This window comes from Phyllostomus hastatus, unplaced genomic scaffold (assembly GCF_019186645.2).
Source record: "Phyllostomus hastatus isolate PE091 unplaced genomic scaffold, TTU_PhHast_1.1 phas_contig_80, whole genome shotgun sequence".
NCBI classification, from domain to species: domain Eukaryota; kingdom Metazoa; phylum Chordata; class Mammalia; order Chiroptera; family Phyllostomidae; genus Phyllostomus; species Phyllostomus hastatus.
Genome location: NW_025333960.1, coordinates 5,627,707 through 5,655,352, shown reverse-complemented (window position 1 = coordinate 5,655,352; position 27,646 = coordinate 5,627,707). Strand labels below are relative to the sequence as shown.

The following is a 27,646-nucleotide window of genomic DNA, read 5'->3' as shown; positions in this document are numbered from 1 at the left end:
AAAAAATAAAACAGCATTTCATTTCTAAAAAGCCAAAACATTCTTTTAGCTATATTTTAAAGTAGACCAATAACAAAAAGTGCATTGCCAGATATCTGCTTCACAAAACCACCACTTGCCTGTGTTAAGATGTAACTCCTTTGCGCCTCTTCTATTTCAACTAAGCTGGCATTAATATAATCGTTTTCAGCATTTTGCAGTTTAACACGACTGTGATCATCTGAAAAAGAGAATAAGCCGTAACTGTCACTTCAACCTTGCCATTAATGTTCTAGGTATTTATAAAATGAAAGAAGAGAACCCTAAAGATTCCACAAAAACAGTACTAGAACTGATAAATGAATTCAGTAAAGTAGCAAGATACAAAATATGTATTAAAAATTGATTACATTTTTACACATCAATAAATAATGAATTATCAGAAAGGGAAAACTAAGCAAATAATCTCACTTACAAATACATCAAATACCTATGAATAAATTTAATCAAGAAGGTAAAAGATCTATACATAAAAATACCGTAAGACACTGAAGAAGATACAAATAAAAGAAAGCATATACCATGCTCATGGATAAGAAGAGTTAACATCATTAAAATGTTCATATTATCCAAATCAATCTATAGATTCAATGCAATTCCTATCAAAATACCAATGGCGTATTTCACAGAACTGGAACAAATAATGCACAAATTTACATGGAATTACAAAAGACCACAAATAGCCACAGAATTCTTGAAAAAGAAAAAGAAAGTTGGAGGTCTCATGCTACTTAGTGTCAAATTATATACTATGAGGCAACAGTAATCAAAATAGCATCATACTAGCATAAAAACATATATCACATATATTACAGATCAATGGAACAAAATAGAGAGCCCAGAAATAAACACACACCTATATGGTCAATTAATATTTGACAAAGGAAGCAAGAAAGTACAATGGAGAAAAGATGGTATATTCAATTAATGGTGTTGGTAAAACTGGAAAGATACATGCAAAAAAGAAAAATGAAACTAGCCCACCTTGTTCTACCATATAAGAATAGTCACAATGAAGTAAAGACTTAAATGTTAAGGCTTGAAACCATTAAACTTCTAGAAGAAAATATAGGCAGTAAAATCTTGGACATTTCTCTTAGGAATATTTTTTCTGCTATATTTCCTTAGGCAAGGGAAACAAAAGAAAAAAATAAACAAATGGGAATACATCAAACAAAAAAGTTTTGCACAACAAAGGAAACCATCCACAAAACAAAAAGATAACCTATTCAGTGGGAGAAGATATTCACCAATGAATGATACATCTGATAAGGGGTAACATCCAAATTTTGTAAAGAACTCATAATCCTTAGCACCAAAAAACTAACAATCCAATTTAAAAAATGGGCAGAGAGCCTGAATGGACACTTCTCCCAAGAGAACATACAGATGGTCATTAGACAAAGACACTCAACATCACTAATTGTCAGAGAAATGTTAATTTAAACAATGAGATATCAACCTCACACCTGTCAGAATAGCTACCATCAATAAATCCATACGCAACAAGTATTGGTAAAGATGTAGACAAAAGGGAACCCTTATGCAGTGTTGGTGGGAATGCAGAATGGTGCAGTCACTATGAAAATCAGTACAAAGATTTGTCAAAAAATTAAAAACAGAACCACCTTATGACTAACTGATTCAAATTCAGGCAGGGTATATATCTGAAGAAATCTAAAACACTAATATGAAAGAATCATTGCAGTGTCATTTACAATAGCCAAATATGGAAGCAACCCATGTGCCCACCAATATATGAGCAGATAAAAGGTAGTACATACAACGACGTCTGTCCAGAAGGTATCCAGCCATGTAATATGAAAAGTAGAGATGTTTACTGAAGCAAATACAAGATACAAGAAGCATTGTACACAGGACAATGATGCTTCAGTCCCCTTTAAAGTAGGTACCATGGGACCTCACACAGTTCTCTCTGTCACCACTAGCTACCCCATCATATTTTCCCAAATCTCATTGGTAGTCTGAAATCTCTTCCCTTTCAAAGGTGATTTTAGTTTTGGGAAAAGCTAGAAGTCACAGGGTGCCACATGTGAGCTGTAGGGGGCTGAGTTACCTGGGTGATTAGATGTTCTGCCAGAAAACTGCAGAAGACATGATACATGAGCAGATGCATTGTCATGATGAAGCTTCCAATCACCAGTTGCCCATAGCTGCGGCCTCCTGAATCATCCAAATAGTTTCCGCGGAGAAATGTTCAAGCTCAACGCAAAATTTGTTGCAGATTCATTGCTCTATTTGCACAGGCATTTTGAATGTGACAGCCACACAATACACATGCTAACTCAATGGCATCTACTACCCCCACTGACTAATACAGTGAAGTCATCATTGTTCATACATGCATATTCCAGTCCACTCTCCTTGGCTGCCAGGTTACACTGATATCGCACAAACCATTCTTGTTATATTAACAATGGCTTGACTTTTTCTGGACAGACCTTGTATACATAATGGAATATTACTTGGCTGTAATAAAAAGAATGAAATCTTACCATTTGTAACAGCATGATGGACCTAAAGGGGCGGTTTTCAATTAGTGTGCTGTAAGAATTTTTAAAACATGCAATACCTGATTATTTAATCAGGGAACCGACCTCTTTTCCCTTAGATTGTCAAATATAAAAATGACAACAGTCAATACAACTGCTGTCCAGTGTGAATAAATAAAGATTATACTTATTTTATTTTGTCAGATTGGCAAAAATATGTATTTTTGGTATGCTACAGAGTTTTAGTATTAGTGTATGTGTGCCATGAGATAAGAAGGGTTGAAAATCACTGATCTAGAGAGTATTATGCTAAGTGAAATAAGTCACAGAAAGACAAATACCAGATGATTTCACTTATATGTGGTATCTAAAGAACAAAATAAACAAATAAACAAAACAGAAACAGACTCATAGGTACAGAGAACAGACTGATAGTTGCCATAGTGAAGGGAGGGTAGGGGGATAAGTGAAAAGGGTGAAGGGATTAAGAAGTACAAATTGGTGGGTGTAAAGAGGAAGGGTGGGTGGATGTGGAAGAGGGTATATGAGGGATAAATGGTAATGGAAAAAATACATTAAAAAATTAACTATTCAAAAAAATACAAATTAGTACTTAGAAAACAGTCAAGGAGATGTAAAGTACAGCATAGGGAATATCGTCAATAACATTGTAATAACTATGTATAGTGCCAGATGGTACTGGAAATATCAGAGGGAACATTCTGTAAAATATGTGATTGTCTAGCTACTGTGCTGTATACCTGAAACAGCACAAAATAATACTGAATGTGTACTGTAATTAAAAAAAAAATTTTTTTAAATAATAGAGAAATAAAACAAAGGACAAACTATCCACATTTTCGAACCATAAGATGCACCTAGGTTTTAAAGGAGGAAAATAGGAAAAAAAATTTTGACGCAAAAAATGTGGCAAAATATTTAATAACATAAGTAACATAATATTTCACCAATGTAAATGCAAACAGAACTCAACAGCAACATTTACAACCATTACTCCTCCCAAATGGCGGGGAAGGGTGCGTCTTATAGTCTGAAAAATACGGCTGTACCACAGGGAAGTGGAGTCAAATCTCAAGTAATTCCTTTGTTTAAATTTAAACTTTTTTTTAACTTTAGAAAAATATTTATTTATTTTTAGAGAGGTGGAGGGAGAAAGAAAAGGAAACAAGATTCAATGTGTGGTTGCCTCCTGTGCACCCCCTACTGGGGACCTGGCCTACAAACCAGGCATGTGCCCTAGACTAGGAGTCAAACCTGTGACCCATTGGTTCGCAGGCTGGCACTCAATCCACTGAGCCACACCAGCCAGGGCAAATTATTCCTTTTTTTAAAGGAAGTACAGCACATTGATGTCTCTCTCCCTCTCTTTCTCTCTCCCTCCCCATCTCTCTAAAAGTAAATAAATAAAATCTTTTAAAAAATAAACAATAAAGGAAGTATAAAAATGTAGTTATGTTTGTTACTGTGGTGTTGGAAGGGAAGAACTTTCGTTTGTAGATTAACTATTATAACTAGAAAAATTGTCCAAAATGTAAAACACAATAAATAGAAGAAAGCACCTGCCTTCCTAAAAGTAAAATAAACATTTAGATTCTTGGTACCTATGACCTAATAGGGCTACCTACCAAAAAAAAAAAAAGTGGCAGGGGGGCAGGAAACTGGTCTCAAATAGATGAGACTAGATTTTCACAGTAACTACATATTTTCTTCATTCCTCAATAGTCCTGCATTCAACTACTGTAGTCCCCACCTATTTGCTGGGAATACACTGCAAGCCCCAAGTGGATGCCTGAAACTGTAGCTAGTACTGAACCCTCTGTATGTTATATTTTTTCTTATACATACCTATGATAAAGTTTAAATGATAAATTAGGCACAGTAAGAGATTAATAGTAATAAATAATAAAAAATAGAATAATTATAACTATATACTGTAATAAAAGTTATGTGACTCTCTGATAACCAGGAGGGGTACCAAATGACTAAAGGACAGGTAGCATCTATAGTGTGGAGACACTGGAAAAAGGGAAGAGTCTGTCCTAGGTGGAATGAAATGGATGGAATTTCATCAAGCTACTGAAGAGGGCACAGCACACAATTTAAAACTTATGGATAGCTTCTTTCTAGAATTGTCCATTTAGTATTTTCAAAATCAGGCTGACCATAGTAACTGAAATCACAGAAAAGGGGGCCTACTGTATATTTAAGTAATTTTTAGCACCCAACTATATTCAGATTAAATCCTAAAAATATCCAAATACAGTTGCAATATTCCAATTCTTTCAAATACAACTAAAGATGCTTCATTACTTAGGTTGCATTATAATAATTTAGTTATACTTCTAGTTTTTAAAAGTAAAAAAATCTCACAGATTTAGAATTTAAGCTAATTTACATGTTGAGCACAAAACATTAGCTTGTATCATTTGAATGGGAAAGGAAGAGAAGCATGACACAGGAATAAGAACAAAATTAACATTAATTTAGAATACTAAATATACAACTGTCAGAAGCCTATAACTGAATTATAAACTGAATACATATTTGATCTTTTACTCTGGAGGATATATTCTATTATAAAGTGTTTCCACAGAAATCTATACTAAACGTCCATTCTGTTCCTATTTTTAAACTAAAAAAACTATTTACGGTATGTCCACATGAAAGAAAACATTAAATAGCTTTAGTTTCACACATAATTTATTTGAGATGTTTTTGCTGGACTGAACTCAAGACCTCTGTAAATATTACATGTCATTTGCCAACAGGAAAAACTAAAATCTTGTTATAGTAAATCACTTATACAAGTGTTCTTGGAAAGATGATGTCAGCAAGCACTTTTTTTAGACAGTCACTTTTTTTTAACAGTTTAGTCACCCTTTAACTGTTATATTATGATAGCTAGCAAAAGGGTTGGCTACCTAATTAATAAAAAATAAAGACCATGTTATCTCCTAGATAACACACATCAGGAAAATAATGCATGCTTTTAGAATATTACATGATTTCTAAAATTTAAGATCTACTAAAATATAATTGCAAAGGAAAGCATTCCCACATATTGTAATCACACAAAGAACACAAACCCCAGAGGTTAATCATATGTATTGCACAACAACAAAAACAATTTGGCCAACGGAAGCAAGAATCCATAAAAACTGGGAAGGTTCCTCTTGAGTGTGCTGGGAATTTGGTTATCCTGCATGTCACTGTCCCAGGACCTTCCATAGTTTTGGAGGGAAAGAGGCCCAGAGAAAGACCTTCAGTGGCCTTTTTTTTTCACGTACTTAACACCCTGCCCTCAGGACTGTTATTTATTCTCTAGCTTTAGAATCTATACCAGGTGTCACTTCCATTCATTAAAAACACCAGAATCACACACCATTAAAACACAGATCTACTCCTTAGATTCTCAGGTGTCTGACCAATGGGGAGGAGGGGCTACCTGAAAGGCACCCAGGGTCCTGCAGAGCCTGGCTCCAGGCAGTGGCCCTGCTTCCCTCTAATATTTATTGATATAGTTAGCAGAAACAAAGAGAAAAAATTTTTTTTAGAAAATATTCTGTTAGAGAAGACAAAAAAAGACAATCCTTTGGAAAACTGTATGGCTATTTATAACTTGCCGTCGATGTTGGCTAAACCTGTATTTTTCCTTCAGGACTGATGAAAAACAAAGCTTTGAAATATACCTACATCATTAGATATTTAATTCTTATGTTCTATTAAGGGGATTAATAAAAAGTTAAAAGTATATATATCTTTTTGATTCAGAAGACAAACGATACAGAGAAAAAGCTTAAGAGAGATTCTGGTATTAAACATGTGACCTTAAAGCTATCTACAAAGACATTAAGTATACACATTTGAGAAACCTTTTTTATGAGAAATTGTGACTTTATGATTTATATTCTCTAGCAAAGATAATAAAAAGAACAGTGCCTCTTCTCCAAATAAGAGTCACATAATGCATGGTTTAAAATATCTGTGAGAGTGGACACTGTCATCCCCTTACAACCTGGGAGTCAAATGTCTGCTTTCCCTGCCCCATTACTATCAGGCAGCCCCAAATCTGTGAACTGTTCATTCCAAAACAAATTTGTGCTTCCCGAATTAGAAAAAAAAAAAAAGAAAAGAAAAAAACGCAACAACAACCCCCCCCCCACCCCACGTACACACAAAGTTACATGCTTTCTTCTCTCCCATTGTTTATTCTGCCCAGGAACCTCTGAAATGAAATTATCAAAATGAGAGAGTCCTATAATCTCTGGGTTATACATAAGTCTCAAGGCCCAAGGTATTTTATCATTATTTAAGTATATGGTTATCTTCCTTTCTCCTATCTTTTAAAAGATTCAGCAAAGGGGGAAAAGATAGTTCAAATTATATTGCATGATTCACCACAAAAGCAACAAACCACACTTCACAGGAAACCTTATTTCTCAACATCTAATAACACCAGGAGCAGAACTATCCATAACATACACTTAATTCTTGTCACTGAGAGCATGAAGAAATGCAGACCCAAATAGAATTGTGTCTTATAAGCTGCATAAAAATTAAACACATTTCTGATGCAAATTCCCTCACCTCCCACCCTTAAACACATGTTTTCTGAGAAATGGTTTAATCTGTTAAGAAATGACTAGCTCTAGCTGTGGCCTGAGCTGACAGTACAGATTTGCTTCCTCTTTCAATACTGTCATAATAAGCTTTAAAAACAAAACAAAAAACCCTTCTCCAGTTTCATCTAGTTTATCATTGTTATAAAGACATCTCCTTTTGCAAAGTCTACCATGTCAAATAGGATGGAGGACTCATATTCAGCATAAACACCCTAAGCAGGTTACACCAGGGCAGAGATCAAGACTAATTACAATAAATCAGGCAAGGAGAAGGCCTAGGTTTGTGCAACTTATGAGATTACACACTGCCCACAAGACACTGTCTCTCTTGGATACATCCAAGTTAGTTCCTTTACCATCCTTTCCACATACTCTGATTTGTTCCTTGCACTGCCTTTCACATTATTTTTCATCTCAGGCATGATTGCCATCTTCATCTCTGTCACACAAACCTCACTTCCTTGAAGATCCAGTCTGTGATCTATTTCTTTAATACAGCCTCTTTGGTGGAGCCCCCACTGTGATGGTTTGTTTTTTTTTAACCACCAATAAATAACACTTTATTTGAAAATCTCCAAACTTGCCAGAAGCAGCACTTTCTAAGCCCTAAGCCTATCCGTTCTTATCAAGTTCCAAGGGACAATGAGTTCTCCCTACCTCACCCTGCCCTCCACCAAACTTGCACACCCATACCTCACCCATACTTTGGGCCATGCGAGAAAAGTCCAGGGCCCCCTTCCACTAAGAGGCTTTATAGTCCTGGGGCAAAGCGTAGGGGTGGCAGTGCTCTGCCATCCCAGGAGATGATGGGAGCCAGAGTTGCTTGCAGAGATTGAGGAAAGATAAAAAGGGAGGAGGCACCAAATAGGGCTCCCTGAAAAACTTCAACTTACCGCTTATAAAAAGTGGCTCCTACATAGAAAAACCTGTTCCCCAAATAGTGCATATACCCATAGGAAAGAAAAAAAAAGCAGCAGCAAGACTGGGCTGGTAGGAATGGCAGAACTTTGATTTACAAAGGCTAGGAAGACTATGAGCAGTGGTCCTCTTCCTTGTCCAGTTCCCCAGAGTCAGCTCAGACACTGGCCCCAAGGGGCAGTCTGTGAACAAGAAAAGCCGGGGCCTTGGTTCTGAAAGTCTCTGTTACAATGCCAAACTACAGTTTCCAGAGTCCTACATGGGCCTGAATGCAGGGGGCAGAGGCATGTGTTGGGAACCAACACATAAGTACAATAATAAGGCTATAAAGACCAAGCAACTAGGAAAAGGAGTCCTATCACTATATTTGTGAAACTAAAGCTGGGGAGCAGAGAGTGACAGGAGATACTCCTCACCCATCCTTATTCTATGTGTTTGTGACCTCAGATGGTGGTCCTTTCCAGGCTGAAGAAGGGATGGCTCCATGGCAGGGAAGAAAGGAAGGGATCCCTAAGCAATTTGGTCAGATGAATTCATGACAGTCTGTTCTTTACATTTAATACCTTAGGAATTCATATAGAATTTTCAGTAAACAATTATATTTTAGGAACAGGGACATAAACATTATTTGTTTAAAACATTTTAAAAGAAAAAAATTACATTAAGTTATAACTCCCAGTGCCTTATGGCATTGTGTTGTGGGAAGAAAGCTGACTGTAGGAATGATGCCTGACTGAGTGGGCCTAGTGAGATGAGCAGGCTTTGCAATGCAGGTGAAGGAAAAGATAAGTTCCAGCAGAAGGAGCACACATAAAGAGGAATAAAAGGAAATGGTAGATCATGAAGTACTGGCAAATTTAGAAAGGCTGAAAATCTAGGTAGATGAGAAAGGTTCCAAACCAGGTTGAGGCCAAACTCTGAGGGGCCTATATGTCATGCCAGAGGAACATGCAATCTCAATGACAAACATATTTGCTTTTAAAGAAAATAACTATTAGCAATATAGAGGATACACTGAAATGAGGAGGAAGACTGATACACTAAGTTTAATCAAGAGGTGATGAGTACTGAACCAGGCAATAGCAGTGATAATGAAAAACATTACTAATGAAGCATTTCCCAGGTACAAGCAACCATGGACTTCCTAACAAAGTATAAACATATGTTGTTTTGGAATCATCCAGGAAGTTCAAACTTTTTCAAACAATAACTTAACTGTCTTTAATAACTTCAACTTCTTTCAATCCATCATAATTTCAAGTCCCTAAAATTCATAGGACAATGTCAATTATGCTTCCATACATCTCCAAATTGAAAAGGGCCTCTCTAATCTATTCTCAGTAGTATCTGCAGTGGAAAGAACAGCTGGCTGTATCCTTACAAAATACGTAAAATTCATTAATGTAGTGTGGAACATGGATACCTTTTCTCTTTCATAGGTATGAAATAAGACATAGTGAACTTCAGGTTAATATAATTAGTAAGCATCTCAACATTCTATCTGAATCTCAGAAACTCTCCTTCTAAGATAGACAGAACCTAAAAAACTAAGGTAGAGAGTAGGGGCAAAGAATGTTCCTTTCCTTGCATCCAAACCTCCACAGACACCATGCAAAGAACGCCCACCAGATATTTATTAAATAACTACCTTCTCTCACTGTTCTAGTTAGTTGGAACCCATGCATACTCTTGTGGAGATCACCATCTCAAAAAGGGAGATAGTCGTCACTTCCGCTCAAGATCGAGGTGTAAACAACGCTCACTTCCTCATACAACCACATCAAAATTACAAATTAAATATAGTACAATCATCACTCAGAACTGTCAGAAATCAACTTGAGTGGAAGTCCAACAACTATGGAACTAGAGAAATGGCATCCACCCAGACTGGTTAAGAGGGATGGAGACACAGAGATGTGGAATGGGTTGGTCCCAAACCATGTCAGTGGATAAAAATGCGGGAGGGATATCCTAGGAGTGAAGGATCCCAGCCCCACACCAACCCCCCACCAGTCCCCCACCCCCAGCCCAGGTTTCCAGTGCCAAGAAGACCCCATAACAAATGGCTGCAAAACCCAGCAGAGAATGAGTTGGTGGAAGAAACCTCTGGAGTCACAAGAAGTTGCTGTTAAAGAACTCAGATGTGAACTTACTCAAGACTCACTTCCTGTGAGCTCCAGCATTGGGATAGCAGTTTGAAAGGTACCAGTGGCATATGGGGAGGAACTGAAGTGTCTGCCATCAAGGCAAGAGCTGGTGGGCAGTTTTCTCCTATGCAGAAAGGCAGGCAGAGGTCACTGTGCCTTTTCTGAACCCTCTTCTGACAGAACCACAGAACTGGCAGGTAGGTGACACATCTGAGACTCCAACAATCTGGCTAACACTGTTGGCCCCACTGTGGAGATCCACTGAGGCTCTGTCCCATCCAACTTACAGCTGTTAACAATGGCTTTTCCATAAGTATGGCCAGTCTTGGCTCATGCTTCACAACTTCCTAAATCCTTTGAAATAAACAACAGCCAGCTTCACTGTGGTCCCAGGCCTGCACTAGCAGCAGCCAGCCTGGATTCACAGCTTGGCTTCACTTGGGAATCTCTAAGCCTAGCACAAGTAGCAGTCATTTCAGATTGCTTTACAGCTCAGGCAGAGTGGCCCCAGGCAAAACACAGGTGGGGGCTGAACTTGATCAGCCCCCACGGGGAAACTCCAGGGCATGTACACACAGTGAACAGCTATAGACCACACTGGAGCACCACCACTCTACCCCTGTACTGGTGATCCTCCACAGAGGGAGAGGGTTGGTGGTCATTGGTAACAGCCCATCCTTGCAGCTGACTGGCCTGGGATAATCCCTCCCATTGACCTGCCAACAGCAATCAAGGCTAAACTACAAGAGGAGGGTGTATACAGCCCACATGGAGGGCACATCTTGAGTACCCGATTGGGTAATGGGAAGGCTGTGCCACTGGCCCCTATAGGACACCTACTACATTACGCCATGCTAGCAGCTCTACAGTAGGTACTACATACAAACACACACATGGAGGCTGCCAAAATGATGACACAAACAAATATGGCCCAAATGAAAGAACAGATCAAAACTCTAGAAAAAGAACTAAACAAAATGAAGAAAAGCAATCTATCAGATGCAGAGTTAGAAACACTGCTCAAGGAATGTTCTAAAACATTCCTTATAAGGATGCTCAAGGACCTCAGTGAAGACTTTGACATCATAAAAAAGATCCAGCCAGAAACAAAGGCTGGCTAATTGAGATAAAGAACAATTTACAGATGTTGGGAACCGCCCTGACTGGTATCAGAAGCTGAAACCCCCGCCTAGCTAAAGCTAAGGGAACGCCCTTGGAACCGTGAGCCAGCAAGGAGACAAAAGCTTATCTTCCTGGCAGGAATGCTGCTTCTGCTGCTTTATTCATAACTGAACCCCAAAAAAGCTTGGTCGGTTAGCCAAAGACGGGTAAGATTCCCCACGGGGGAACGACCTAAGCCAGGCACGATCACTTTGGGAGGCCCCCCAAAAGAAGGACTTGGGGGGGCTGCAGCAAAAGGGGGTGATGGACCCTCGCTCCTCGGCTTTGACATAGCCTGAGTTCTCAGCATCTGGAAGAAAATCTCCTTATCTCTTGGTTACCTAGTTCCCTTGCTCCACCTAAGCCTAAAACAATGACAGGGTGGTACAGCTCGGTACTGAGAAGTGCAGATTTCCTGGGGTGATCAGGCCTAAGAAAGAACATGTAAATTACTGTGAAAACTTCTTTGTTTAGAATGCTCTCAGTTGAATGAGAAGGGTCTTAGGAGGAAGTTAGTTTGTTCCTCAGTCTTACAGCTCTTTGACCCCCCAACTCAATAGACCGGCAGAGTTCTTTGTTTTCTATAGTTCCTTACTTCCCCCTAATGAGTACTGTGCTTTACCTGAATTATTATGCAAAATGAGCCTAATAAAAGCAGGTATGGACGGTAAATCAGCGCGCTCCCCACTAGAAGGGGGTGGCCATTTCGTCCCTACTTCTCCACAGAAACTAGTTTGTCTCTGTGCATGTTTTTTCTCGCGTGTTTATCGTCGAGCCATCCACAGCGTTCCGTGGTCACTGCTGGCCGGTGACCCACGCGCAACATACAGAGAACCAACAGGAGTGGATGAAGCCAAGAATCAAATCAAAGATATGGAACACAAGGAAGCAAAAAACAACCAATCAGAACAACAAGAAAAAAGAATCCAAAAAAACCCCAAGGAAAGTGTAAGCAGCCTCTGGGACAAATTCAAGTGTTCCAATATTTGTATCATAGGGGTGCCAGCAGAAAAAGAGAAAGAGCAAGAAATTGGGAATCTATTTGAAAAAAAATGAAAGAAAACTTCCCTAAGTTGGTGAAGGAAAGAGACATGCAAGTCCAGGAAGTACAGATAGTCCCAAACAAGATGGATGCAAAGAGGACCATTCCAAGACACATCATAGTTAAAATACGAAAGTTAAAGAGAGAATCTTAAAAGCAGCAAGAAAAAAGCCACTACCTACAGGAGAGTTTCCATAAGACTGTCAGCTTATTTCTCAAAAGAAACTTTGCAGGCTAAAAGGGAGTGGCAAGAAATTTTCAAAGTTATGAAATCCAGGGACCTATAGCCAAGACTGCTCTACCTTGCAAAGCCATCATTTAGAATGGAAGGGTAGATAAATAATTTCCCAGATAAGAGAAAGCTAAAGGAGTTTTCTCTTATCTGGGAAATTCATCATCACCAAACTATTATTATATGAAAAGTTAAAGGGATTTATTTAAGAAAAAGACAATCAAAACTATGAACAATAAAATGGCAATAAATATACATCTATCAACAACTGAATATAGAAAAACAACTAAGCAAATAAGAACAGAGACAGAATCATAGATACAGAGAGCATATGGTGGTGGAGGGGTCTGGGGGAATGGGTGATGAGATAAGGGATTTAAGAAGTACAAATTAATAGTTACAGAATAGCCATGGGGATGTAAATTACAGTATAAGAAATGGAGTAGTCAATGAACTTACATACATGACCAATGGACATAAAGGTGAGGGAACTGTGTAAGGGAGCTGGAGGTGCTGAGTGGATGGGGGCCTAGGGATAAATTGGGACAACTGTAATGTCATTATCAAGAAAATATAATTAAAAATAATAAACAAGAGATAGTAATAAGCAAAACAACTAATAAATTATGTTATACAGTACTAAATGCTATGAGAAAAAAAAGAGCAAGAGTCAAGTTGTACTGGGGAGGTCAGCAGGTTGCAATTCTAAATAGGGTAGGGTCAGGGTGGGCTCCAATGAGACTGTGACATTTAAGCAAAGACTTGGAGGAGGTTAATCATATGGTTATTTTGTTTAAGAGTGCTCCAAGCACAGAGAAAATGAATGTCCTAAGGTGGGTATACGTCTAATGTGTCTGAGGGACACAAAGAATGTCATTTGATTGAACAAAGGGAAGACAAGGAGCCTAAAATTTAGGTTCAGAGAGTTGAGAAATTCTATACTGATTCATTAGTCTCATTTCATTAGTAGCACCTTCTAATTTGACTAACAGAAAAATATGGTTTCTACTTCAAATTTCTCACAGTATCTAGTACAGTCTCATAATTATTTAGATTGCCAAGTGTCCAAGCATTGTTCATATAATGATTTTCAGAAAATTTTCATAATCACACTATGCTGTGGTAGAATTTTGTCATAATGACAAACGACTATTAAACCATTCTGAAACATAAATAGGAGATAAAACTGTTAACTGACACAAAAGAGTTAAGTAATTCAGGAAAAAAAAAGAGGAGATAAAAAAGCTTCATGGCTTTTTAGGTATATATCTGGAATTATCTGGTGCAAATGAAAGGAAATGGATGCAGGGCAGCTAAAGGTGCCTAAACAAATGTGTTTTGATGTCTACTACATCCCTATCAGCATATGTGACTATAGACCAGCTGTGATTCATATAGGAAAGTAAAACCTACTACTCGAGAAATGTTTTAGTATCCAAGCTACTCAGACACTACAATTTGAGAAAACAGCCAAGTCATTATACTTACGGGGGTCTCAGATTTCTTGTCTATAAAATAAAATGGCTAGACTGGACCAATCCTTCTCTATTATTTTTACTTACTGGCTCTCATTAATATTGTGGAAGTATAAGGTGCAAACTCCTTGGAAACTCCAATTTTACTTTAAAAATTTACCTTATCTTAAAATTCCACATCATTATCTGTGTTTTAATACATAGACAACCAACCTCCGCCTCCTCAATTCTGAGTATAATTGATGGTCCTGGAAGAAGCTGAATGTATTCCCTATGACCTTCCCAGTACACTCTGATCCTCGTCCCTCTAGTTCCCAGCATAAGTTCTCTACAGTAGAGCTTCTCAAACAATGAGCTGTGTCTACACTAGGTGCCTCTGTTAAAACACTATTTACTATTATGGCAAGATTTTGATCCACCTAGCTCAAGTGCAAGGAGCAGCACTCAGTCCTCCACCCATTTGCAGCCTTCCTTCTTAAGGTTAAAAACTTTGTGGCCAGAAACCCTGTAGTGTTCACCACATATTCCCACTACCTAGCAATGTGCCCTGCCCACTACCCAGTTCAAAAAGGCCATCAAATTAAAAAACCTGGAAAGACTGTGGTATAACCCAGAGAACATATTCCAATGTTTTTTTTATTTTAATTGTTGCTCAAATACAATTTTCTATCTTTTACTATGATCCAACCCACCCACCCCTCCCCACATCCCGCCCCCAGTTTTTGTCCATGTGTCCTTTATACTTGTTCCTGTAAACTTTTCCCCTTTCCCCTTCACATTCCCCAGAAATTCCCCTGAAATTCCCTCCCCTCTCTCCTCTGGACACTGTCAGCCTGTTCTCTATTTCAGTGTTTTTGGTTATATAATGCTTGTTTCTTTGTTTTGTTGTATAGGTTCCTGTTAAAGATGAGATCATATGGTATTTGTCTTTCACTGCCTGGCTTATTTCACTTAACATAATGCTTTCCAGCTCCATCCAAGCTGTTGCAAAGGGTAGGAGCTCCTTCTTTCTTTCTGCTGCATAGAATTCCTTTGTGTAAATGTACTGTAGATTTTTGATCCATTCATTTACTGATGGGTATCTAGGTTGCTTCCAACACTGGGTTATTGTAAATTGTGCTGCTATGAACATTGGGGTGCATAGGTTCTTTTGGATTAGTGTTTCAGGATTCTTAGAATATAATCCTGGCAATGGAATTCCTGGGACAAAAGGCAGATCCATTTTTAGTTTTTTGAGCAAATTCCTTACTGTTTTCCATAGTGGTTGTAGAGTCTGCAATCCCACCAAGAGTGTACTAGGGTCCTTTTATCTCCACAACTTCTCCAACACTTGTTGTTAGTTGCTTTGTTTATGATGGCCATTCTGACTGGTGTGAAGTGGTATCTCTTTGTGGTTTTAATTTGTATCTCTCTGATAGCTAGCAATATTGAGCATCTTTTCATGTGTCTCTGGATCCTCTGTATATCCTCCTTGGAGAAATGTCTGTCAAGTTCTTTGCCCATTTTTTAATTGGGTTGCTTGTCTTTTTAGAATGGAGTTGTGTAAATTCTTTATATATTTTGGAGATTAAAACCTTGTCTGAGGTATCATTGGCAAGTATGTTTTCCCATACAGTTGGTTCTCTTTTTATTTTAATACTGTTTTCTTTAGCTGTGCAGAAGCTTTTTATTTTGATGAGATCCCACTTGTTCATTCTTTCTGTTATGTCCCTTGCTCTGGAGGACAAATCAGTAAAAATGTTTCTGCGTGAAATATCTGAGATTTCTCGGCCTATGTTCTCCTCTGGGACTTTGATAGTGCCATGGCTTATATTTAAATCTTTTATCCACCTTGAATTTATTTTTGTGTATGGTGTAAGGTGGTGTTCGAGATTCATTTTTTTTGCAAATAGCTGTCCAGTCCTCCCAACACCATTTGTTGAAGGGGCTATTGTTACCCCATTTTATATTGTGGCCCCCTTTGTCTAATATTAATTGACTATACAGACTTGGGTTCATTTCTGGGCTTTCTGTTCTGTTCTATAGGTCCATGTGCTGGTTTTTGTGCCAGTACCAAGCTGTTTTGATTACAGTGGCCTTGTAATACAGTTTGGTATCAGGTATTGTGATCCCTCCTACTTTGCTCTTTTTTCTCAAAATTGCAGCAGCTATTAGGGGTCGTTTATGGTTCTATATAAATTTTTGAATTGTTTGTTCTACGTCTGTGAAATATGCCATTGATAATTTAATAGGTATTGCACTGAATGTGTAATTTGCATTGGATAGTATGGACATTTTGATGATGTTAAGTCTTCCAATAAATGAACATGATATATGTTTCCATTTGTTTGTGTCTTCCTCGATTTCTTTCTTCTTTGTTGCGTAGTTTTTTACATACAGGTCTTTTACCTCCTTGGTTAGATTTATTCCTAGGTATTTTATTTTTCTTTTTGCTATACTGAATGGGATTGTTTTTCTTGATTTCTGATTCTGCTGCTTCACTGTTGGTATACAAAAATGCCTCTGATTTGTGCATATTGACTTTGTATCCCACTGTTTTGCCAAATTCATTTATTAGGTCAGCAGTATTTTGGCAGAGTCTATAGGATTTTCTGTGTACACTATCATGTCATCTGCAAACAATGCCAGTTTTGTTTCCTCCTTTCTGATTTGGATGCCTTTTGTTTCCTTTTCTTATCTGAACACTATGGCTAAAACTTCCAATACTATATTGAATAGAAGTGTTGAAAGTGGACAACTTTCTCTTGTTCCTGATCTTAGTGGAAAAGCTTTTAGTTTTTGCCCATTGAATATGATGTTGGCTGTAGGCCTCTCATATGTGGCCTTTATTATGTTGAGGAATGCTCCCTCTATTCCCACTTTGCTGAGTGTTTTTATCATAAATGGGAGCTGTATCTTATCAAATGCTTTTTTCACATCTATTGATATGATCATGTGATTTTTGTCTTTGCTTTTGTTTATGTGATGTATTACATTTACTGATTTGCAAATATTGAACCATCTTTGCATTCCTGGGATGAATTCCAGTTGGTCATGGTATATGGTCTTTTTAATGTATTGTTGGATACACTCTGCTAATATTTTGTTGAGCATTTTAGCATCTATGTTCATCAGACGCTTTGGCCTGAAGTTTTCTTTCTTTATTATGTCTTTATCTGGTTTTGGGGTTAGGATGATGCTGGCTTCATAAAGAGAGTCTGGGAGTCTTCTATCAATCTGGATTTTTTGGAATAGTCTGTGAAGGATAGAGGTTAGCTCTTTCTTAAATGCTTTGTAGAATTCTACTGAAAAACCATCTTGTCCCGGACTTTTGTGAGTCAGGAATTTTTTGATTACTACTTCAATTTCATCTGCTGTTATTGTTCTGTTCAGGCTTTCTGCTTCTTCTTTATTGAGTTTTGGAAGATTATATTTTTCTAGAAATTTGTCCATTTCACCTAGGTTTTCAAATTTGCTCTTTTTTAAATATATTTTATTGATTATGCTATTACAGTTGTCCCATTTTCCCCCCTTCACTCCCCTCCACCCTGTACACCCTCTCCCACCCATATCCCCCCCTTTAGTCATGTCCATGTGTCATACTTTTAAGTTTCTTAGCTTCTACATTTCCCATACTATTCTTACCCTCCCCCTATCTATTTTCAACCTACAATCTATGCTACTTATTCTCTGTACCTTTTCTCCCTCTCTCCTCCTCCCACTCCCCTGTTGATAACCCTCCATGTGATCTCCATTTCTGTGGTTCTGTTCCTGTTCTAGTTGTTTGCTTAGTTTCTTTTGGTTTTGCTTTAGGTGTGGTTGTCAATAATTTTGAGTTTGCTGTCCTTTAACTATACATGTTTTATCCTTTTTTTTTGGTTTTTTTAATTTTTATTTTTAGAGAGAGAAGGGAGAGAGACAGAGAGAGAGAGAGAGAGAAACATCAATGTGCGGTTGCTGGGGGTCATTGCCTGCAACCCAGGCATGTACCCTGACTTGGAATCGAACCTGCAACACTTTGGTTTGCAGCCCACACTCAATCCACTGAGCTACACCAGCCAGGGACATGTTTTTTCTTTATCTTCTTTTCTCAGATAAGTCCCTTTAACATTTCATAAAATAAGGGCTTGGTGGTGATGCACTCCTTCAACTTGACCTTATCTGAGAAGCACTTGATCTGCCCTTCCATTCTAAATGAAAGCTTTGCTGGATAGAGTAATCTGGGATATAGGTCCTTGTCTTTCAAGACTTGGAATACTTCTTTCCTGCCCCTTTTGCTTGTAAGGTCTCTTTTGAGAAATCAACTGACAGTCTGATGGGAACTCCTTTGTAGGTTGCTGTCCCCTTATCTCTTGCTGCTTCTAGGATTCTCTCCTTCATTTTTACCTTGGCTAATGTAATTATGATGTGCCTTGGTATGTTTCTTCTTGGGTCCAACTTCTTTGGGCCTCTCTGAGCTTCCTGATTTCCTGGAAGTCTATTTCTTTTGCCAGACTGGGGAAGTTCTCCTTTATTATTTGTTCAAATACGTGCTCAATCTGTTCCTTTTCCTCTTCCCCTTCTGGTACCCCTATAATTCGGATGTTGGAATGTTTAAAGATGTCCTGGAGGTTCCTAAGCTTCTTCTCGTTTTTTTGAATTCTTATTTCTCCATTCTTTCCTTTTTGGTTGTTTTTTTTCTTGCTTCTGGTCCACTCTATTGTTTTGAGTCCCAGTTTCCTTCCCATCACTATTGGTTCTCCATGCATCTTCCTTCATCTCTGTAATGGTAACCTGCATTTTTTCATCTAATTTGCGCCCAAAATCAACCAATCTGTGAGCTTCCTGATCACCAGTGTTTTGAACTGTGCATCTGATAGATTGGCTATCTCTTGGTCACTCAAAATGATGAGTCCTGGGGCATTGACCTGTTTTTCTGTTTGAGACATGTCTCTCTCTCTCTTTTTTTATTTGGTCTAGTCGCTCCTGTTACGGTGAGGGGCAGAGGCTTAGGTGTTCGCCAGCGTTGGGCACCAGAGCCACTATATTGTGACATTGTATGTGAAGGCGGGGACAGAGCTGGAGGGAATAATGGCAGCAGCCCCGCTCTCCTGGAACCTCAGTCCCTTCCCTGGGAACCTGGGTTGCACGATCTGCCCTGGTGTACAATGACTGCCTCACTGAGTCCGCCAGCTGCCGCTTGTGTACTCAGGGTCCACCCGCTGCGATCCTGCGCGCCCCAGATGCCTTACACACTCCTGGTTGCCTTATGCACCCAGTTCTCCCTGCTTTCCACACTCCGCGACCCACGTCCAGCTGCTCCTCTCCGCCCCTCCTACCGGTCTGGATGAACAGGTCTACTCCAACTTCTTGGCTGTCTGACTTCCATTCAGATAAATTCGCTGTCAGTTCTGGGTGTTATTCTGCCTCTAAATTGTTGTTGTTCTAATCTTGGTTGTGCGTGGAGGTACGGTGCATCCACCTATGCCTCCATCTTGCTGGAATCGTTTTCAAATTTCTTGGCATACAGTTCTTCATAGTAATTTCTTACAATCCTTTATATTTCTGTGGTGTCAGTTGTAATCTCTCCTCTTTCATTTCTGATTGTGTTTTTTTTTTGGATCCTCTCTCTTTTTTTCATGATGAGTCCGCTTAAAGGCTTGTTAATTTTGTTTATCTTTTCAAAGAACCAGCATCTGGATTCATTGGTCCTTAGAATTGTGCTTTTAGTATCTATGTCATTTAATTCTGATCTGATATTGGTTATTTCCTTCCTTCTACTTGCTCTGGGCTTTGCTGTTGTTCCTCAAGTTCTTATAGGTGTAGGGTTAGATTGTTTGAAATGTTTCTATCTTTTTTAGGTAGGCTTGGATCACTGTGAACTTCCCTCTCAGGACTGCCTGCACTGTGTCCTGTGGTAAGTTTTGGGTTGGTGTGAGTTCATTTTCATTTGTTTCCAGAAACTTTTTGATTTCTTCCCTAATTTCATTCTTGACGCATTCATTGTTTAATAATAACATGTTATTCAATCTCCATGATTTTGAGTGTTTCAGGTTTCTTCCCTGGGGGTTGGTTTCTAATTTCAGTCACTTGTGGTCTGAGAAAAAGCTTGGTATGATTTTAATTTCCTTGAATTTGTTGAAGCTTGTTTTGTGTCCTATCATGTGGTCTATCTTTGAAAACGTTCCATGTGCATTTGAAAAGAATGTGTATTTAAGCATGTTTGGGGTGAAGGACTCTATATATATCACTTAAGTTCATTTCATCTAGGACATTGTTCACCACATATATCTACAGTATCTTTATTGGTATTTTCTTTGGAAGATCTGTTCGTTTTTGACAGAGGGGTGTTAAAATCCCCTACTATAATTGTGTTGCTGTCAGTATCTTTCTTGGAGTCCTCTAATATTTTCTTTATGTATTTGGGTGCTCCTATGTTGGATACATATATATTTATATTGTTTATGTCTTCTTAGGGGATTCTTCCCTTGAATGTTAGGAAGTGACCTTCTGGGTCTCTCTTTACGGCCCTTTTTTGGAAGTCTATTTTGTTTGATATGAGCATTGCTACCCCCCTTTTTTTTTCCCCTTTCTGTTTGCTTGGAATATTTGTTTCCAGCCCTTCACTTTCAGTCTGTGTAGGTCTTTTGTTGAGGTGGGTGTCTTGTAGGCAGCATATGTGTGGTTCATGCTTTGTTATCCATTCAGCTATTCTATGTCTTGTAACTGGAACATTTAATCCATTTACGTTTAAGGATATTAGTGATAGGTACTTACTCATTGCCATTTTTGCATCTGTGTTTCCCCCTCTCTCTCTTTCTCTTATCCTTCCTTCCTTCCTTTCCTTAAAGCAGTCCATTTAGCATCTTTTCCAGAGATGGTTTGGTGGAGGTATATTCTTTTAGACTTCTTTTGTTTGGGAAGCTCCTTATTTGGTCTTCTATCTTGATTGAGAGCCTAGCCTTCTTTGCAGGCTTCTGGTTCTCATTACTTAGAATATTTCTTGTCATTCTCTTCTGGCTTGAAGCGTTTCCTTTGAGAACTCAGCTGCTAACCTTATTGGGGCTCCCTTGTATGTTACTCCCTGTTTCTCCCTTGCTGCTTTTAAGATTCTCTCTTTGTCTTGGTAGTTTGCCATTTTAATTATGATATGTCTTGAAGTGGGCCTCTTTGGGTTCTTCTTGATTGGGACTCTCGGTGTTTCCTGGATTTGTGTGATTTTTTTTCTCTTATCAAATTAGACAAGTTTTCCATCATTACTTTTTCAAATAGGTTTTCTATCCCTTGCTCTTCTTCTCCTTCTAGTATCCCTACTATACGGATATTATTATGTTTCATATTGTTTTACATTTCTCTTAATCCCTCTTCATTCTTTCTGAGCCTCTTTTCCTTTTCTTGATCTTTCTGGGTGTTTTTTTCTACTTTGTCTTCTAGCTCATTGATTTGATCTTCTGCTTCATCAACCCTGCTTTTCATTCCTTTTACTGTGTTATTCAGTTCAGAAATTGTATTCTTCATTTCCTCTTGCCCTTATTTATAGTTTCTATGTCCTTTTTCATGGTGATATAGTGTGCAGTGAGTTCATTGCAGCTTCCCTGTAGTTTCTGGTAGCTCATTGTGAGCTCACTGGATTCCTGATAATCATTGCTTTGAACTCAATATCTGACAGTTGAGTTGTCTCTATTCCATTTAGCATTATTTCTGAGGCTTCCTCCTTTCCTTTCATTTGGGGATTCTTTCTTTGTCTTCCCATTGTTTGTGAGACTCTTCTTGTTAGCCTCAGCTTCTTAAATTGATCTCTTCTGGCTCCTTGAGTTTATGGTGTGAACCTCTGTGGTAGAATACTTGTGAGATTCAGTGGTGCAGTCTCCTTGATCTCCCTAGCTCACTAGTCTTGGGCTGTCGTTTAAGTTGGCTCTGTGTTTGTCTTTGGGTTTTGATTGTTGTTGGGACTTTCTTTGGTGGGTCCTTCCCATCAGCTGGTTAACTGGGGGTCACTCTGTCTACCACCTCTTGTATTTTGTTGTGCTGGTGAGGGCAGGTTGTGTTGAAGCTGGTTCTTCCTTGTGTATAAGATTTTGAGGATTCGCTCTTGCTCTGGTTCAGTTGTTTGTATTGGATTGTTTCTCCACTACTTAGTTGTATTTCCAGATAGGTCCTGGATTGAGGTTTGTGTGGTTTCCACTCCCTCCTTCACCTTCTTCTGTTGTTATCTGTTAGTGGTTCTTTGTTGTTGGGTTTCCTCTTCCAGTGGGTATCGTGGTGTTCACCACTTTCACCTACTCTTTTTTTGTGATCAGTTGGAGGAGGAAGGCAAAAATGGTTTAAGACAGCAAGAGAGTATTTTATGATATTTACAGTAGCAGCCAGCAGAGAAGAGATAGGAGATCCTTTGGCTATGTATAGTGTTAACCGTGAGCTTCCACCCAACTAGCCGATTTTCAGAAAGGATGGAAAGAAGATAAGACTCTTGTTGGGCAAGGAAGGATTGTGAATTGGATCTAGATAGCAGTGAGGTTGTGGGAGGTCAGATTCTGAGGTAAGGTGAGTGTAAAGGCTAGTAAATAGGTATAGTGTGTGATAGAATAGAGTTAACCACTACAGTAGCAGAGTTCAGAAAACCGTGAAGTGGGCTAAGATCTGGGAGGGGTGCTGTGAAGTACTTACAATTGTATGGAAAAGCTATTATTTACAATAATATTAGAATAGCAATCATATGACAGAATCTATGTGATTTAGATAACAAGAATAGGGAGTATAGGACCTTGAATAGTGTGCTAATGGGACACAAGTGAAGTGAAGGACAGTAAATTAGCAATACACTATGAAAGAGATATCAGGGGAAACCTGTCAAATGATACAATATAACCAGCCTAGCAAAGCAGACTATACAGAAAGAACAGGAATACAAAAGTACTATTAAAATAAAAATGTAAGAATGGAAAAAATAATAATAATACAAATATGCAATAACTTGCCAGTTCTCTGTAAAGCAGAGTGAAATTTATCTCATTGTCGCACCTGTTGTGATGCCCCTTCTTTGGGTCCAACTCTGGTCTTTTCATAGTTCCAGGGTCTTTGGGGTTTTTTTGGTCTCACTTGTAGGTATTAAAAAAAAAAGGCAGATGAAGGAAGGAAGAAGAGATAAAAACTGGAAAGCAAAGAAGAAGGAATAAATCAAGAAAGAAGGAGAGTAAAAAGGAACTGAAAAATAAAAAACAGTAAAAATTAAAAAATTATTTTAAAAAATAGAATAAAATTATAAAGCCTCTTGGTTTCAAAGTGGCCAAACCGGTTTTTCTGGTCTTGCCTGCTACAGCAGGGTGAGGGGTGATTGGTATGGCTTTTCTTCCTTCCTGATCTGCACTCAGTCAGCCTCGCACACTCTCTGGGGAGCTATCCTGGCATGTCTCCCCTGCACCTTGGGTGTGGGATCCAGGCCTTTGCCTGGGCTTACCGCTGTGGGCTGGGGTGCAGGGGTGCGCTTGCACATGCTGGAACAGGCTGCCTCACCCTTCCCAGTGCTATGAGGGTGGCAGGGTCTTCCACACAACCTTCTGCGCAACCTCGGGACCACTGCCCAGCTGGGTGACAGGGAGGCTGGAGCGATTGCTATAGGAGAATTACCCAAATTGTGTCTGTCTTTCCACTTTTTCTTTTTGAGAAATTCCTCCTACTCAAGCCTTCCACTCTATACAGTGGCCTGGCTTCTCCCACAGCCCAATTCTCCAGCCAGACCAGTGACTATGGGGGTCCGGGCCCATCACTGTGCGACTCTCAACTCTGCTGGTGTCCACAGACTCCACGGTGCTCACAGCCCCTGTGTGTTTGCTAGCAACCAGGTTTCTCCTGGTGCTGCTCAGATCTTGTTTGGCTGGGGAGGGAGCAGTTGTCCTGGCTTGCTCCCAAGGACTCTGTGGCAAACCCGGCAGTGGGCACTGGGCCTGGGACTGCAACCCCCCTGGACCTGGAGCTGGTCCCTGGGACCTTATTGTCCTGAAGCACTCTCTTTACCATCTGGTTTTTCGGTTCTGCTATAATTTTTGGTTTCTTATTTTCATATATGCTGAGGTACTGTTGGTTGTTTGCTTTTTTACTCTGTAGATCGGCTAGGATTTTCTCCCATGTGTAGGTGGGAGTGGAGTCTGCTCCCTCCTACCTCAACACCATCTTCCTCCCCAATTTTCTGTTTTATAAATACTCATTTATGTGTGTGCTTGTGCAGCTATATGAAATGTTATCACATATGCAGATCCACATTAACCACCACAATCAAGATACAGACAGATGTGCTCTATCACGACAAAGATCCTCTGTGCAACCCCTTTATAGTCATGTTCTCCATCTCTCCAATTTTATTATTTCAAGAATGCTATGTAAGTGGCCATAGCACTGAAACACTGTGTAGACTGAAAAGTCATGGGTTTGATTTTTGTTTGGGCATATGCCTAAGTTGTGAGTTCCACTGTAGTAGGGGCAAGTAAGAGAGGCAATCAATCAATCTTTCTCTGTCTCTCCCCCACCCCTCCCTGCCAACCCTCTCTTCATCTCTCCCTAAAAGCAGTGGGGGGTGGGGGGGGAAACTCCTCCAGTGAGGATATTAAAGAAAAAATAAGAACGATATATAATGGAACCATATAGTATGTAATCTTTTGACATTAAATTTTTTTACTCAGCATGAGTCCTCTAAGATCAATCTAAGTTGTTGAATGTATCAATAGTTTATTTCTTTACTGCTGAATAGTATTCTGTGGTAGGAATATACCACAGTTTGTTAACCCCTTACCTACTGAAGGACATTTGAGCTGTCTGCAATTGGGGGTTATTACAAATAAATCTGTACACATTTCTGTGTAGACATTAGATCGAAATTTTCTGTGATAAATGTCCAGGAGTACAATGCCTGGATAGTATTTGGTAAATCTGTATTTAGTATTTTAAGAAACTGCCAAACTGCCCTGGCTGGTGTGGTTCAGTTAACTGAGCATTGTCCCGTAGACTGAAGGGTCATGGGTTTGATTCCCAGTCAGGGCACTTGCCTGAGATGCAAGTTGGGTCCCTAATCAGGGCACGTGCAAGAGGCAACTGATCAATGTTTCTCTCTTACATCAACATTTTTCTCCCTCTCTCCCTCCCTTTCCCTCTCTCTAAAAACAAATAAAATCTTTAAAATTAGTAAGCATGTCCTCAAGGGAGAGTAAAAGAAAAAGAAAAGAAAATGCCAAACTGTTTTCCAGAGTACCCATATTATTTTATGTTCTGACTAGCTTTGTATGAGATCCAGTTTCTGTGCATTCTCAGATCCTTGTATGACTATTGTGGCCCCATTATTTTAGCTGTTCTAGAAGGTGTGTAGTGCTCATCACCAAGGTTTTAATTTTCATTTCCCTAACAGTTAAGAATGTTTCCCTAATGGTTAATGACATTTCTCACATGCTTATGTGTTTATCTGACATCTGCATTTATAATCTTATGCTTATTTCCTAACTGTTTTTTAAGTGACCGATTTTGAAAGCTCTGCATATATTCTAGATATGAGTTCTTTGTGGTTGATAAATATTTTCTCCCAGTCTGTCCATGTCCTTTTATCATCTTAATAACGTCTTTCACAGACCATAAGTTTTTAAATTGGGTTTAGTCCAATTTATTGATCTTTTTCTTTTTGGAATTGTGCTTTTGGTATCATGTTAAGAACTTTTTACCAAGTGTCAGATCCAGAATTTTCTATTGTCTTCTAAAAGTTTTGTACAGCAGTAGGCAAAAGCAGCTTTATAATTGTGAGTATGCAAAACATAGTTTATTCTTATATTAACATTTATTAATTACTGTATTATTTATTTGTACACGGTAAACTTATTTTGGCTCATGCCTGTACTTCACATTTTACATTTATGATCCACTTTAAGTGAATTTTTAATGGTGTGAGGTTTAGGTTGAGAATCATTTTTTTCCCCTATAGATGGCCAAATGCTCCAATACTGTTGAAAAGATTATTTTGCGTCCATTACATTGCTTTCTTTGCACCTTTGTCAAAAAATTTTTGGGTTCTTGATTTCACCAATCTATGTTTCTATCCTTCTACCAGTACCACAATGTCTGGATAACTACAGTAATACAATGCAAGTGATCCCTAAACAACAAAAGGGTCATGGATGCCGACCCTCCAGCACAGTTGAAAATCTGCATATAAATTTTTTTGAATTACAGTTTACTTTCAATATCATTTTGCATTAGTTTCAGGGCTACAGCAGAGGGGTTATACAATCATACACATTTACAAAGTGTACACCCTGATATTTCCAGTACCCAACTGGCACCATATATCTCAATTCCTTTTTCACCCAATGCATATAACTTAGACTCCCCTAAAACCTAATTACTAATAGCCTACTGTTGATCAAAAGCCTTACTGATAACATAAACAATTTATCAACACGTATTTTATATAATATGCTGCATTATGATAAAGTAATCTAGAAAAAAGGAAATGTTATTAAGAAAAGTGTAAAACAAATATATGTATTTACTGAAAAAAAATCACACATATGTAGACCTGTGCAGTTCAAATTTGTGTTGTTCAAGGGTCAACTGTCTTAAAATCAGGCAATGATTCCTACCAACCTTATTCTTCTTTTCCAAAACTGTTTTTATAGTTTTTTTCTTAGGTCCTTTGCCTTTTCACGTAAATTTAAGAATAGCTTTTGTATATCTACAAAATAATCTTCCCGAGATTTTGATAGAAAATGTTAAACTGACCTTCAGAGAGCAAGATGGAGGCATAGGTAGATATATTTTGCTTCTTCACAAAACCAAAAGAAGGATACCAACCAATTTTGACATAAAATACAATGAGAACTGCCAGGAAATTGAACTGTATGGAAGTCCAACAACAAAGGAGTTAAAGAAGAAACATTCATCCAAACTGGTAGGAGGGGCAGAGACGGGCAGCTGTGATGGAGAGAACACATGGTAAGGCCATAGCTGACAGGCCAGGTGGTCCCACATTTGCATGGGGATATACAAGAAGGAACAACTGGGGAGTGAGACAGACTGTACAGCCCAGGGTTCCAGCACAGAGAAATAGAGCCTCAAAACATCTGGCTGTAAAAACCTGGGCATTGCAGTGGCAGGAGAAACCTCCAGTGTCACAAGAAGTCTGCTTGAGGGGTCTATGGGTTCCTAGAACATAAGTTAAGTCCACTCACCCAGGAATCAGCACCAGGGCAACACCTTGAAGGGTGCAATTCGCTTGTGGGTAGCAGGGGAAGTCACTAAAAGTGGGGCTAAGCCTCTGCCCCTCACTACGTAACAGGTACACTGAAACAAAGAAATATGGCACAAATGAAAGAACATATCCAAACTCCAGAAAAAGAACTAACCGACAAGAAGATGGCCAACCTATCAGATGCAGAGATCAAAACACTAGTAATGAGGATGCTCAGAGAAATAATTGTGCACAGATGCAAAATAAAGGAAGAAGTGAAGGCTATACAAAGCAAAATAAAGAAACATATACAG

At 38.8% G+C, this 27,646-nt stretch overlaps 1 protein-coding gene across 2 annotated transcripts in view; it reads right to left on the bottom strand.

Annotated features, from left to right (window-relative positions):
* PTPN2 (protein tyrosine phosphatase non-receptor type 2) overlaps positions 1-27,646 on the bottom strand; it is a 141,517-nt gene that overhangs the window by 53,274 nt on the left and 60,597 nt on the right. For both annotated transcript variants that reach the window (XM_045850108.1, XM_045850109.1), the window contains exon 3: positions 120-220. In XM_045850108.1, the coding sequence (XP_045706064.1) occupies positions 120-220 (101 nt within the window). The remainder of the gene's footprint in view (positions 1-119; positions 221-27,646) is intronic.